Raw genomic sequence first — 15,366 nt, 5'->3', positions numbered from 1 at the left:
ACTCCCCAGTGTTTTAAATTGCTGTTGACCTGGAAGGGTGAGATAGAGTTCAGTCCATTCTCCCCAGAGCAGCAGAGTGGACATTTTGAAACACAAATTGGATTGTGTTGTTTCTTTGCTTAAAACACTTCATGGAGTCCTCCTTGTCTTTGGATAGAGTTCTAAGGCTCTGCATATAACTCCCTCTGCAGCCATATCTCCCTGATGCATGCCTTGTAATTGAACCCCACAGATTTTTTTTATGGCCTCAAATGAGCCATGTTATCTCCTCTATTCAAACCTATACGCATACACTTCCTTCTGCCTGAAATGCTCTCCACTCATTCCCTTCCTACACACACTCGCACATACATACAGGCTCTTACACCACCTGGGTAACATATGAAGCCTCTCTGTCTTTCTTGCTCTTGCTGTCTTTCTCTCACTCTCAGTAATTTAAAGTTTATTCAGCTATAATGCAGCTCATTCTGACTTTAAGGTAACATTAGATGGCCTATTTCTAAGTCTGTCCACAAGATATTCTGTTGTATTTATCTCTGTTTTATAGGTTTGTGTGGTCTCTGTCACTAGGGAGTCATCTAGGTTTGGATTACATAACAGTAAACAAATGGATAAAAGAACTTTAGAAGTGGTTAAAGCAAGAGCCCACTATGGCCTTAGAATATGGAGCTAAATGCTGCCATTACTATTAATGTTTGTATGATAAATTCTTGTTGTTAATGCAAACTTAGGTGGTTTGAAGGGGAATCTTGGAAAACGAATTGTCAAAAAAATACACTGCCTTGACATGGGATGTCATTAGGTCCCATAATTGTAGCTTGCCAATGAACATATTATCCTCAACTGGTCTGGACAATATAGTTCTTCTCTATTCTCCTATTCTGTGCTCCCAAGGCAACATGTGCCTATTAGAGCAGTTTTTGTCCTATGTTATTGTTTGTTTGGTTGTAAAACCTGTATTTGTCTATAAGTTCTGCAGGGTAAAAGTCACAACTATTTTATTCAACATTATAATCCCAGTGTGTATAGGTCAAGCCTGGTACATAGTATGTTCATATTTGTTGAGTAAATGGGGGCATTACATTTTCCATTCATTTCTGACCTGCCCTCACCCCTCCAAATAGGAGGGCTGTTACTGAGTTCTTTCAGGGTTGCTCTCTTTACCTCCCTGAAATATTTTAATGTCTTTGCTCAGTGGGGACCAGGCCTCTACATCTGTACTACATCTGTACTACATCTATAAAGCTGGAGTAATTGTACAAGAGGATTAAATTTGCAATTAAGTGCTTAACACAGTGTCTTGTACCTAGAAATAGCTTAATGAATAAATGTTTACTGTTTGAAGTTAGTATCAGCATTAGGGAATAAAGAAAACATGGATTCTTTACCTACTTACCTTCATGCAGATGGAAGCAATTGGAAGAGGATCTCAGCCAAGGTGGTTGACTGGGATATAGCCTTTAGGGAGATCTTAGATTTCAGTTGAAGAAGGAAGGTACTCACAATAATGTAGGGTTACCTTTGAGACATCATTGAAGAACTAGGGTCAAAAGACAAGATGAATTTTGTGTAGTATAATTAGATGGAGTTCAGTAACTAAGGAGGGGTTGGAATGAGAACTTTTGTGTATTGATTGGTGGATGTAGATAAAGGGATGATGAATAGAATAGAGACAACCTAAAGGTGTGAAGGAGATGAATTGGAAGTTGATTATTATTTTGGGATTAGAATGACTTAAGAGAAAGCAGGAGCAGATAAACATTTGCTTTGCAAATATTTTTTAATACTACTAAAAAATATTATTAGCTGGGCACTGTAGCAAATGTTGGGGATTTACTGATGAAGTAAATAGCTACCACCCATTTCTTTAAGGAACTTACAGTCTGGTAAGAAACAGACATAAATCAAATAATTATTTTAAAACTTTGAACTGTAATAAATGCCTTCAGGAAAAGTAGCAGAGCATATTAAAAAGGCAGAAACAACTGAGCTTGAGGTTGGCAGGTACTGTCTCTTTGAGAAGGTGACATTTCAGTTGGACAGCGAGTCAGAATTAGTTAGAGAAAGGTGGGGATAGGAGTGTTGCAAGCACAGGGAACAGCACGTACAAAGACCCTGATGAGAGGGGAAAGATTGTGATCATTTTGAGAAATGAAAAAAAGCTAAAGCGATAGACCTAGTAGTGTTTCAAAAGGAGAGACTAGACAGGTAGGCAGAAAACCAGGATAGGATTTAGAATTTTATCTTAAGTATAATGGAAATCATCAAAGGGCTTGAACAAGCAAGTGGCAAAGTCCACTGTACATGTTGATATCATTCTGGTGACTCTTTAGGAAATTTATTGACCAGGATGCAGGGAAAGCCGTCTTTTGAGGAGTCTAGAAAAAAGGTGATGGCATCTGTGAGTAGTGGCAACATTCACATTCACTGCAATTCTTGCATTTATCCATACATGAATTCCCCCACCCATACTCACATTATCCCCTTAGCCACTGTATACCCCAGGCCTTGTATATACATTCGTGCTTGTGCATTTGTGTACATGTGTGGACCCCAGTATTTATACAGAATGTTCAACCAGCTTTCATCCCAGCTGACAGCAATAATGGTTAAGCTTGCCCTCTGTTCTTTCACTCCATCAGTGGAATGGAAAAATCTGTTTAGAGGAGGAGATTTTGTAGGACAGAAGTTATAAGAATATTCTGATATGAAATGAAAAGATGAAACTCCACCACTCAGGAGCTTGGGTGACTGCTGGTTGGAAGGGTATATTGGAGACTGAATTCTCTTGATTTAACCACAGAAGAGGAGGTAGCAGGGTCAGGGCAAGGGCCAGCCAAACTCTTTTTTTATATGTTCTCATGTGGTGATTGTTGTTGCAGTAAGAGTTGACCCTTAACAGGGCCATTGATGTGATAAAAGTTTTTCCCACACACTTCACAGTTGAGAGATGACTAGGAAGGAGAGGGCTTCTTCCCAAAGTGCTAAGGCTCAGTGATCATTTCTTTTCTTTTTTCCCCCTCCTCCTCCTACTTCCCAGTCACTTGTAACTCCAAGTCAGATTGATGGTTTGTTTATTGTATCTTGAGGAAGCCACAACGAACTGTTTGTATCCCAGCGTATTGCAGCTCACAAATGGTGTCTGTTTAATGGTCCATGGCTCACTGGGCTAGAGCTTGATGCTAATGAGGTCTGGATCATGGTTTTCCATTTCAGTGTAGTCCTCTTGGGCTCACTTTCATAGTTACTGCCACTGCTGTACCCATAATGTACTATACAGTTTCCAGACAATAGGATGGGGCAATAAGAAAGATCACTATGAAGGTGACCCTACTCCTGTAAAACCAGCACAGCATACTTATTTTTCTAAGGGTGAGTTAATAGTGTCATCTTCCTTAGTAGCACTACTGAGGCACCTTGCTCTTCCCTGTGTTTTCGATTCTGCCCTGCCCCTCCACACTCAGCTTAGCGTCCCCTTCCCCATTTTGAACACTAAATTAATCTGCTGTTAGCACCTCACAATTTCTGTTTTTAATTTTGTCTCTTTCAAATTCTCCTTCCAGCTAGCTGTGCAACTGTGGGCAAGTCACTGTACCTCTCTGGTCCTAGTTGCCTCATCTGTAAAAATGAGGTCATTAGATTAGGTCTGAGGGCTATTTTACCACTGATACCAAGTGTCTGGTACAGTGCTTGTTATGCTGAGGTGAATGGCAGACACAGTCCCTGCCTTCATGGATGTGAGTTCAAAGGATGAAAAGTAACTAGCCATATAAATCAAGGGGGGAGAATATCTGAGGTGGAAAGAACAAGATATGCAGAGGCTCTGAGGTAGGAAGGAAGTTAATGTAAGGGACCAACAGTAAGCCCTCATGGCTAGAATAAAATACATGAAGGGGAGACATGTGTTTGAGATAATTTATGAGGCAAAACTATCAGCCAGAAAACTATCAGTAGCTACAGAAGGCTCTAAGTGTTTAAGGTGTGAGGAAAGGATTTGGTGGTGTGACATTTCATACCAAGTTAGTCCAGACTCATGGTGACAATACAGAAGGTAGTTTCTAAAAACAAGTGATTTCTTTTTCTTTTACACACAGAAAATGGGAGGGGCCTTAGTTTCAGTGTTAAATGGCAGTAGCCTATAATATCTAGCAGATGAAATTACTAAGAGGGATAATTGATACCCTCAAAAACTTGCCTCACTGAGCTTTGTGCAGTATATTTTGGAGTTCACCAGCAAAGTTTGTGTGTTGAGACAGGTGATGATACATGCTGAGGCTTGTTTGGATTGAAGATTTAGTAGCGTGGTCAGGCATGGAAACAACACAGCTGTCCCTTTTCACCAGAGGCTTTTATGTGCTAGGTCGCTCATAACTTGGTGCTTTCTCCTTCTCTCCCTGTAACTGAAAGCCATTTGCTTTTAGTCCCTCCTGTATTCTACTGGGAGACTAGTCTTTAAAGGCAATTTTGATCCTGTCTTCCCCCAGCCAGGAACCTATCATAATTCCCTTTGCCTGCTGTATCAAGTTCAGAATTCAGTCTAATTCCAAGCTTCAAATGATCTCCAACCTTTTTCCTTTTAAACTCCAGCCAAAGAATACACTTCAGTCATTTTGATATCTTCAAGTCCTAACCTTACCACCCTCAGTGAGCCCAGGATGTAGTGGGAAAAGTTGAATTGGCAAAATGCACCCAATATCTCTAGATGATCACCAAGAAATTTTCCTGCATCAATATTCAATATTTAGGGACCTTTATTCATTTCTAACAAGGCTGTTCTTTAATTGTTTCAAGCTTCTGTGCCTTCTCAGTGCTTTGAGACCCTAGGATCAAATCCTGGACACCTAACTATGCTGCAGTAGAAAGCTAGTAAATTTAGAGTCAAAATGATCTGGGTTTGAATGACACTGCTCTCACTTACTGGTTTCTGACCTTGGAAAGCTTCCCTCTCCTTCTTGAGCCTTATTTCTTATTCATAGGCCTCTCTGCATTGGTTTCCTTCTGTGCCAAGAGGGCAATAACATGAAAGAAGCACAGTGTCTTAGAAGATGTTTCATTGGGAATTTTGGAACAGGCAACCGTAGTGCCCCCCCCCCCTGCCGGGTTACTGTTTTCTACCTTCTGAATTAAAAAACTGGTTGATAGAATTGGAATTAGGAGGAAAAAAAATTCTGGCAGAAGTGAGCTTGGGAAGGAGTGTTGTTCTGGAGAAATGTGCCTGCAACTTAGAGAAAAATGATCAATTCTATAGGAAGTTCTTACAAGCTAGCATGCCCTTGGCTCTAGACTTGATTTCTCTAACACTACCTAAGAGATATACTACGTTAAGGTGTTCAGTGATTGTATGTAACCTTCAAAAATCAGTCTCATTCAAAAAGTTAGTGAACTGTACCTGAAAGTACATTTGGTTTTTAGATAGTAATTTGCACTCATGAGTTTTTCCAGTAATCAGATTGTGTGAGTCATGATTCTAATTCTCACCTTCTTTATCCTCTCCACTTCCCCATGCCTTTGTGTGCTTGGGAACCTGAGACACACAGAGATGGTTTTGAAAAGATGAGAATCACGTCACAAGTCTTCATTAAGAATTTTAGAATCAGGTAGTTCTGCTCTGCACTCAAGTAGAGCTGGTAGTTCAAATCCCAGCTCTACTTGAGTGCAGAAAAGTTCACACTGGGCAAGTTATTATACCTCTCTGAGCCCAATTCTTCAACTACAAACGATGTAATTTTTGTTACAGCTCAAGAGCAATGCTTGCTTTATAGTAGGCAATCAGTGACTTCTGGTTTCCTTTCCCAAGTGCCGAATTTGCATTCCAAGTGTTGTTGTTTTTTTACCTAGTCTGTCTTACTACAATATTTAAATGTCTGGGTATTACAATATATAAAGAATACATGAGATATTTTTAAACGCACAGTGTCTTATACTCAGAACTATCATGGAGCCAGTCAAAAAGAAAAATAACATCCAAATTGCTCACATTCAGCATGTCATTTGCTTTGAGTGTAGCATATATATTTTTTAGTTAGCATAATAGACAAGATTCTCAGTAATTTCTAGGTTACAGCAACTCTTCATCTCCTTGGTCATGTTTTTATTTCTAAATCCTACCTACATCCTAATTACACATCTGTCTCTATCTGAGGTAGCATGTCTGTCAGTGTGGTAAGGGAGCAAAGCTGTCAAAAATGACACTACCTGCTCTGGCAGAAGTCATAGTCAAATGCACACACTCACTTCTGCACTCACTCATGCACTCTGCATTAGTTAATACTGTGGGTTGCAACGGACAGATCCCCGTCTGAAATTAGGGAAACCCTTTGCAAGGGACATCTCTCAGAATAGCTGTGCCCCTGAAAGGGTTTGGAGCAGTTGGGCTTCAGGAACGACTAGAACCATTAACTCGACTGTGATTCTTTTCTGTGCACTTCTGACTCACCTGTCATCTTCTGTGTAGACTGGCTACTTCATCCTTTTGGTCCATGTGGCAAAGTGTCACTAGTCCAAAAGTTTGGAAAGAGACGTAGCGATATGTAACATGTCTCAGATGCCCATCCTATATCAGGAGGGCATTATCATGTAAAGACATGGTGGCTTCTTCAAAATTGTATAGAAGAAGTGGGGTGAGAAGAAGAGCACAGGAGTGGGATGATGAGCACAGAGGTCAGAGATGCACACACACCCATCTTGACATCCTAGGCAGTGGTGTCTTAGCTGGAAATACAAAAAATACTTCTGAACTCAGAGGCTGGTTGCAGCCAAGTGATGGGAGATAGATGTACAATTAAATAAGTGCAATAGAATGATGTTGGTTCCGTAGTAATGGATATAATGATGAGTGTAAAGAATGGTGTAATAGTGGAAGTAAAGAATAGGTGGTCACTTAGGTTAGATTAGACACAACTAGCTTCGACTAGCCATGATGGCTACACAGATGGGCACATTGCAAAACTACTTGAGCCAGTTGAATTACTGGTAGGTATTTTGGGGACTAGAGATAACATTGGCATTTTCTGAGGATAAGTGTCATGTGCTTTTTCATTAAGAGGCCTCTTCAACAGAATACCTTTTTAAATTATTTATTGAGTTCTTTTACAAAGAAAGAATTAAGGAGACCTTGAGGTTTTTTTGAGTTTCAGCCACTTGTTGTGTTTTAGAGAATTCAAGTGACCTGAATATTAGTTCTCTTTGATAGCTCTCTAAAATTGGTATTAAGAAGACTTCCAATAAGACCAATTCGTCAACTTGTTTTACAGTTCAACTGGCCTGACACTAAACTGCTGTTAATCACAGATTCCTTGCTTTTAGTTGAAGATACTCTTTTTCTTGTCATGGGTCCCAGGAGCCTTTCCCTAGTCCCCCTTCCATTGCTGTCATAGTGACCTGCAGTAGGTCCATAACTGCTTTCATCTTTATCATCCTCCAGTTTGCTCTTTTTCAGACAGAGCATACTGATCCTTTTTCCATCTTCTATCACATTGGGTTGACTTTCTGTGTCTTATTCTCCAAATTTGCATCCTTGAAGCTTGGATGTCTCGGGCTGAGCACAGTTTGCTCCAATCTCATGATCTTGGTTTGTTTTTTCACATCCATATTTTACCAAGGCTTTTATTGTCCTTAGTCTTTTATATCTACCTTTGCTTGCCCTGGCCTTCATTTTTTTCATTGAGTTTCTTACTTTGAGATCATTGTAATTTCATGTGCACTTAAAGGTATTAATACACTTTACCAAGTCTCCCTCAGTGGTAACATTATCTTGTAATGCTATTGTACAGTATCATAACCAGGTTACTAACATTGATAGGCAAGATACAGAAAAATTACTGTAACATTTTGACTTTTACATTCCTTCTCATTATTCTTTTCCTTACTCATCCTTTAGACTCTTTTCTCACTCTTCTCAGTTACATGTTCATTGTCCCAGGGATTTAACTGAGTCAAGAAGGCTAAAAAACTTGTCTTCTCTTTAATAGGTTGCCTAAATTCTTGTGGTATCAGAGTTTCTAGGTATAGCAACTTTCGTTTCTTTAAGTTATTTGCCTAGAATAAATGTCATTTGGATGGCTCAAGGTGGGCTTAAAATTAATGTGAGAACCTGATCAGCTGTGAGTTCTGCTTGCCTTAATTTCAGGCAAGTCACATTAGGAAGAAGAAGGTGTGGGGGCTGCTATGGTACTGATCCTTTGAGACTGAAGAGTCCTAATCAAAAGTGCTTTCCCCCCCAAAGGACAGTTCTGCACAGAGGATGTGGACGAGTGCCTGCTGCAACCCAATGCCTGTCAGAACGGAGGCACCTGTACCAACCGCAACGGAGGCTATGGCTGTGTGTGCGTTAATGGCTGGAGTGGCGATGACTGCAGTATGAATGTTGATGACTGTGCCTTCGCCTCCTGTACTGCAGGCTCCACTTGCATTGACCGTGTGGCCTCCTTCTCTTGCATGTGCCCAGAAGGAAAGGCAGGTAAGGCCAGCAGGGGAACAGAGCCCACGAGCATTCAGGATTTCTGTCTTCTCTTTCACCTAGTAGCAGTGTCCTTTTAATTACCATTAGTAGGGAGATACTGCTCGAGATTGTTCTGGAAATGTAAATGCTAGCCAAAATGCTACAAAACTAGTCTTTTTCCTTGGCACTTTTGGCTCTCATCTCACCTTGTGTACCTTAGTGTTTCATTCTGAAAAATGAAAGTCACTGTTGCCTTGGAAGCATCTGTTGACCTTAAAATCTTAGGCTGAAAAACACCTCAGAAATTAAGACAAAATTACTAATAAATGGATGAAGGGACTTCATATTAAGAAGAAATAGTTTATTTGCTCAGGAGGAGTTGGCAGAAGAGAAGCATTTAAATGCATTTCAGCTTTCAGTGTCTATAGAAATATTCCTCTAAGGGAGGATTGTTACTGACTTAAGAGTTAACATTGCTATAGTTTCTCAGTATAACAGCTTCTGGTTCTAGGAGTAGAGAATGAAGGGAGGAATGTGATGGAAGAAGATAGCTTAGGTGAAAGAACTGTGTGCCCAGCAATTTTGAAATATTCTCATATCTAGGCCTTTCCAAAAACTCTACCTCCAGCTTTGTAGAAGAAGCCTTAGCTACCTGTTCTAAAGCTAATTGCAGAGTGGAAAATCCAGTTCCCATGTGAACTATGCAGAACATGGGGCCTGGTAATATCTTCAAAGTCCTGAGGGCACTTGAGCCAGGAATGTTGACATTATTAAAAGGCTGCCCAAGCATAGGCTGACGATGTTGAACTGGTTTTTTTTTTTTTCTTTCTGAGGCTAGTGAAATGCTGGTGTCCCATAATTACCAGGTAGCATGATTTGGGAAAGTAAGTTGCCAAATAAAATACAGGATGCATGCAGTATTTTGGACATACACTAGAAAGCTATTTATTGTTTTTTGGAAATTACTATTGAACCAGGCATCCTCAATTTTTGTTTGCTGAATCAGGCAGTGCTACAGGAAAGTAATTGCCCTTTTCCTGTCTCTGTCATCTAACCATCTCCCTTTATAGCCTATAGAATACTCTACCCTTGAGGAGAGGTCCAGCCAAGGGTTAGGGTGAGGATCAGGGTTGTCTGCAGAAGCTCCTTTTTTGGCAGCATGTTCCTCATGTAGGACAGCCAAAGGGAGGTTGCCTCAATCTCCTTAGTGGATTCTGATGAGCCAGTATACTGTTCTCCCTCCTCCGTAAAAGAGACAACTGTTCCCCAAGTAGGGACATTTTCTCTTTCTTCTTGCCACAGGTCTCTTGTGTCATCTGGATGATGCATGCATCAGCAATCCTTGCCACAAGGGGGCACTGTGTGATACCAACCCCCTGAATGGACAGTATATTTGCACCTGCCCACAAGGCTACAAAGGGGCTGACTGTACGGAAGACGTGGATGAGTGCGCCATGGGTGAGTTTGAGGAAACTTTCCTCTTCCTCATGTGTCTGTTGTGCTTAGCAAGAACTTCAATGGAAGCACCTTTTACTCTAGGAGCATGTTTGCCCCAACCTCAGATCTCTTGTTACCTGCCCACTGTTTACAACTAACCTTTCAGTGTAATCATATATTCTATTTTGGGAATTGAAATATATGGATGGTCTGTACTTAACTCTTGATATAATGCCATATCTTAGTAATGGTTTGGGGAAAAGAGCAGCAGAGACACACAGCACTTGAGATTGCCCTAATTTTATTACCTGTTGAACTTATTACAGAGAAAATAGGAAATTGAGAAGAAGACCATTACATGCCTGGCCCTAACGCTTATAACAATCAGACCTGCATCTGTAGTCCACATCTGTGGAACCTCTCCATCAAGTGCTTTGATTCTTGTAATTGGTTCTTGTCTCTTTCAGCCAATAGCAATCCTTGTGAGCATGCGGGAAAATGTGTGAACACGGATGGTGCCTTCCACTGTGAGTGTCTGAAAGGGTATGCGGGGCCCCGTTGTGAGATGGACGTCAATGAGTGCCATTCAGACCCCTGCCAGAACGATGCCACCTGTCTGGATAAGATCGGAGGCTTCACATGTCTGTGCATGCCAGGTACTTGGGCCCGTCTGTGTGTGGCGTTCAGACAGGAGGCACTCACCTGTGCTTCTCTTAGGTGGAACACTCAGGATATGTGGCCATTCTCTGACCTCTGTCATCATTTCCTTCCCAGTAATGATGGGGCTCCCAGCCAAGGGACTTTTAAGGAGTGAGGCAGTGCTAGAATTCTTAGAGCTATGAAGACCCAGTTAAGCAAGCCCATTATGTCAAAACTCAGAAAACTTTAGAAGTGAATGTTTTAATGCAAGTCTTCTTTAATTTAATAAAGCATTTACCATCGGAATCTTTCAAATAGCCAGCTTTCCTGATTCCCTTTGTATTACAAATACCATGCCATATCATTTATAGAAATTAATTTTATCCATAATTATATAGGAACCTGCCATTTACCCAGAGTCATGTACACATGACTAATTAGTTGTATTCTGGAGCTCTTCTGCAGAGACCATTCCTTTCTGAACTCTCAGAGAGCACAGCTAGTCCAGGTCACAAGGGAGGCTGACAGTGGCCGCTTGCCTCAGTAATGATGCTAGACGCTCTAGCCTTGAGAGGCCCTCCTGACCTGGACTTACACCCCGAGAGCAGCAATATCTCCACTTCAGCTGGTCTTTAGGAATAAGCAGAGGGGATGCTGTGGGCCTGGCACTGCCCTGAAAGCAAAGCCTGGACTGGTGAGAGAATAATGGCACTGTCTTCATTGGCATGCTAGATCATACCAGTGTCTTTGGAGGTAACTTCTTCCCCCTCTTCACAGTGACAGGGATACCCCAGGGGGTTCCCCTGTGTGATGGATCAGTCACTGTCATGGCACAGTCCCCTTTGTCCTCTGCAGAAGTGTTCATGCTCATAGAGGATGTCATCATCTTTGCAAGTTTGGACTTTCTTGTCCGGACTATGTATGCCTTTCTCTCTCTCTAAGCCACTTGTGTGGTCTGTTTTGTTCAGGTTTCAAAGGTGTGCATTGTGAACTGGAGATAAATGAATGTCAGAGCAACCCTTGTGTGAACAATGGGCAGTGCGTGGATAAAGTCAATCGCTTCCAGTGTCTGTGTCCGCCTGGTAAGTGCCCACACCTGCCCCTGTTATCCTTGAAAGCACAAAGCTGACTGACCACAGGGAGGGAGAGAATGTGTGTGGGCTGTACATGAGGAAGTCATTAAAGTGAGCACTTCAGAATAGGAGAGTGTGTGTACAGAAATGGGGAATTTGTTTCAGCTAGTGTGTTTTTCAAATCCTTTGTGGCTAGAAGTCCAAGTCTACTCTGAAAGGCCCATGACCTCTCTGTCTGTGTGTATATTTCAGAAAGTTCATATCTCATAGAGGCCTTAGTTTTGGGCTATTCGGGATTTTATTTTTCCCCATGGGTCATAGTCTTGAAGCCCATTGGTGAGATTATTATTTTTAGACATTTCACCTCTGAGTCAGAAACAAAGTCAATTTTTTTGAAAGAATGCTCTGCCTCTCCTTTTGCTCCCCAAAGCTATTGTTGAAGACATGCTAAATTTTCTACCATACACTGTAGCATCTCTCACTGTTTTCTGAGAGAAGGTCTCAGTTCCTCTGATGCTACACTCACTTGTTGGAGTGCTTCACCTGTAACCAGTCAATCCCTATTTTAAGTAGAAGGTGAAATATGCAAGGGGAAGAAACAGACATGGAGACACAGGGGTTGATGCCCTGGGCTTCACCCAATCATCCTAGTTAACTGTTGGAGAGAATATTTTTACTTTTGTTAACCCTTTGGTATAAGCCCTGTGAGTAACTTATCCTAACACTTCTTGAGCATCATTTCATAAAAAGGAGGACATCGGATAATCCTTTGTCTTGTGTCATCACTGTCCCCATTTAAGGTTTCACCGGGCCAGTTTGCCAGATTGATATTGATGACTGTTCCAGTACTCCATGTCTGAATGGGGCAAAGTGTATTGATCACCCAAATGGCTATGAATGCCAGTGTGCCACAGGTAAGATTTTTCTCACTTTTATTCCTCTGGTAGGTCCAGCTGAGACTATCCTCTTCCAGTTACTCTGCCAGGCCAGTCCACTGACAGGGCTGCTCTGTGTTGAAATATCTTCTTCCAGCATATTTTTTGTTGCTCTCACTGTTTCCTTCTACAACACCTGCCTCCTTCTTCACAATAGTGGTCTGGCCTGGGCATTTCCATTTGGTGTCCATGTCTTTCTGGGACAGATTTTGGCAGCAGTAAGTTTCCAGCTGGCTTGACTTACTCCTTTGGGAAAGGGAAGAATTCCATTTGAAAGCTATTTTTCACTGGGGCTTCTCAACAGGAGGTCTGTCACTGTGTTTCTTGAGGCAAGTGATTGAACAGGGGCCCAGAAATCTAAGGGCAATTGTGTGCAAGTGCAGAGGTTTTCTGTCTAAAACACAAATCATGTGGTGAGAGTCAGGTGTGTCTCTGGACAGGTGTGAGAGCTCTGTCTGGGGAATTTTGTGTACTCTTTTCTGAATTCTGCTATTAGGGTGTAAAATAATCTGTTTATAAATGTTCTACATTTCTGATCTGTGGCCACATTTCCCAGTTGGGAGTGATCTGAATGAGCCAAATATCCCCTATTACTCATTTGCTTCTGCACACACCAATATTGTAGAAAAGGAGTAGAAATTATTAGAAAAGGTGATTTTCCAGTCTATTTTTTATCCCACTGCTTAAGAGAGAAAGAAATTAGGAATATAATTTAAGACTTTTTTTATTTTAGAAAATAGGTTCTTAAATACTTTTAAACATTATGTGCATTTCTTCTGATCACAGAAAAGCAAACTATGTCACAAAAATAAACAATATTTTAGTAGTACTAGAACATTACCACTTAATTATGCCTACTTGGCTTAGTTTTAAACTTCCTTCTTTCTTCATGAACTGTTGTCTCTGGCTGGAGAAGTTTCAGGTTATGTCCTCCTCTGGCCAGATACTGCTCAGGGAGAATAACATTCACAGGAGAGAAGTAGAAAAACTTTGAAGTCATGTTTAAAAGGGAGAATAACCTTACTGGAGTCTTCTAGAAGAGACTTAATGTTGCATGAAGGAGTTTTTATTTGTCCCTTTTTCATTTCAGTCTTTATAATTTGTTCATTTTACTCAGCAAGTATTTATTAAAAGCTTAGTACATATGCATAATATTCTGGGAGAAGTTGAGAGGAATAAAGGGGAGTTCTCTGTCCTCTAAAGTCAGAATTGGGAAGATAAGGTTCATGAAACCTTTCTTACATTACGTATATATTAGGTTTGGGAGGAAAGGAATGTAGAGGTAAATAAATATAGGAAAAATATTGAGAGCTATTCCCCATGAAGCCCAATAAGGAATGAAGATTCAGTTAAAGCATTTCTGCGATGAAAGCATTGATCACTTAGAAAAAGATACTTGGATTCTACACATTCAATTTAAAGAACTTTTTTTTAAGTACAGCTCTCTAGGCCTGCCTTATATATAAATCAGTGCAAATAGTCAGTTTCAGCTGCTCATTCCTGCACTATGAATTAAGGCATGGGAGATACGGGGATACGTGGATGTAGCTACATTGTTTATGTTCAGGTGTGGAGTATCTGCTTTGGTTTTTAATTCTTCTTGGTAAAATTCCTTCCAAGGATTCACTGGTGTGTTGTGTGAGGAGAACATTGACAACTGTGACCCTGATCCCTGCCACCATGGCCAGTGTCAGGACGGGATTGATTCCTACACCTGCATCTGTAACCCCGGGTACATGGGCGCCATCTGCAGTGACCAGATAGATGAATGTTACAGCAGCCCTTGCTTGAATGAGGGCCGTTGCATCGACCTGGTAAATGGCTATCAGTGCAACTGCCAGCCAGGCACCTCAGGTAAACTTTCTCTCTTTATGTTTCCTTTGGAGTTTTCACTGCTTCTCAAAAACAATTTACACAGATGTCACAGGCTTTCTTGGCATATGCTTAGATACCCCAAAAAACAATCCCTTTTCTGAGAGGCATAGCCAAAGCCACAGCCAGAAACATCTCAGAGGGAGATGGCTCTAGCCAGGGAAGAAATTAGAGACAATAGCTTTACAAAACTGGTGATTTTATGTATGTCTTCTCCCTAAAAGGAGGCCTACCACTTCAAAAAACTGAAGTTATTATTTAAAATTGAAAACCCTCTTGCTTTTGTGGCTTGATTTTATTGTTTTCTTTTTTTTATAACCTCTACCACAGACTAATAGTTATTCTCCCCCGTCCCTTTCTTTAACCCTCCCTCCTTTCTTTCCAGTAGTTTTCTCTCTAATTCAGAGTCCAGTATCTTTAGTGTGACACTTTTCTTCTGCCATTTATCTCTGTGGGGCATTGGGCATTTGTGAGGATTGTAAGGGAGAGGAGAGACTTTGCAGCACACCCTGGTCACTGGAAATTAGAATGTGGAACCACCATTCTTGTCCCAAGTTCATTGCTGTTTCCTGACTCCGGCCAAATTACTGTTAGTTGTGAGGGCATGCTCCTCCTTGCTGGGTGAATGTTGATTTTCTCGGGAAGCAGCATTTCACAGGTTCCACTGGATTCCGTTTTACTTACTGGAGCAATAGTCATGGTCACAACTGTGGTTAATGGACAGAGAAGTACTGTGTCTCAGATCAAAGGCAAATGTATTAGTGAAAGATTAACTAGTGTGTACCTTTGTTAGAAGGGAACCTGCCAGAACAACAGAGTGATTTATTGAGAGCTCACTCTCGATTTAAGGAAAAGAGCCTAGGTAGGGGGCAAAGGTGGGGGGAGGTGGTTAGCTGCCCTCATTTTATTTTGTTATTTCCAATTGCATTCCTTCAAACTTGTCAAGGGCCCTGGGCTTCATCCAGGACCT

General features: G+C 41.1%; 1 protein-coding gene across 4 annotated transcripts in view; it reads left to right on the top strand.

Annotated features, from left to right (window-relative positions):
* The window catches only part of NOTCH2 (notch receptor 2), a 196,293-nt gene that overhangs the window by 135,165 nt on the left and 45,762 nt on the right, over positions 1–15,366 (top strand). For all 4 annotated transcript variants that reach the window (XM_036015694.1, XM_028502734.2, XM_028502735.2 and 1 more), the window contains exons 6-11: positions 8,225–8,458; positions 9,743–9,898; positions 10,345–10,533; positions 11,485–11,598; positions 12,390–12,503; positions 14,145–14,378. In XM_036015694.1, the coding sequence (XP_035871587.1) occupies positions 8,225–8,458; positions 9,743–9,898; positions 10,345–10,533; positions 11,485–11,598; positions 12,390–12,503; positions 14,145–14,378 (1,041 nt within the window). The remainder of the gene's footprint in view (positions 1–8,224; positions 8,459–9,742; positions 9,899–10,344; positions 10,534–11,484; positions 11,599–12,389; positions 12,504–14,144; positions 14,379–15,366) is intronic.

This window comes from Phyllostomus discolor, chromosome 14, assembly GCF_004126475.2.
Source record: "Phyllostomus discolor isolate MPI-MPIP mPhyDis1 chromosome 14, mPhyDis1.pri.v3, whole genome shotgun sequence".
In the NCBI taxonomy this organism is placed as follows: Eukaryota; Metazoa; Chordata; class Mammalia; order Chiroptera; family Phyllostomidae; genus Phyllostomus; species Phyllostomus discolor.
This window is presented reverse-complemented; position numbering and strand designations above follow the sequence as displayed.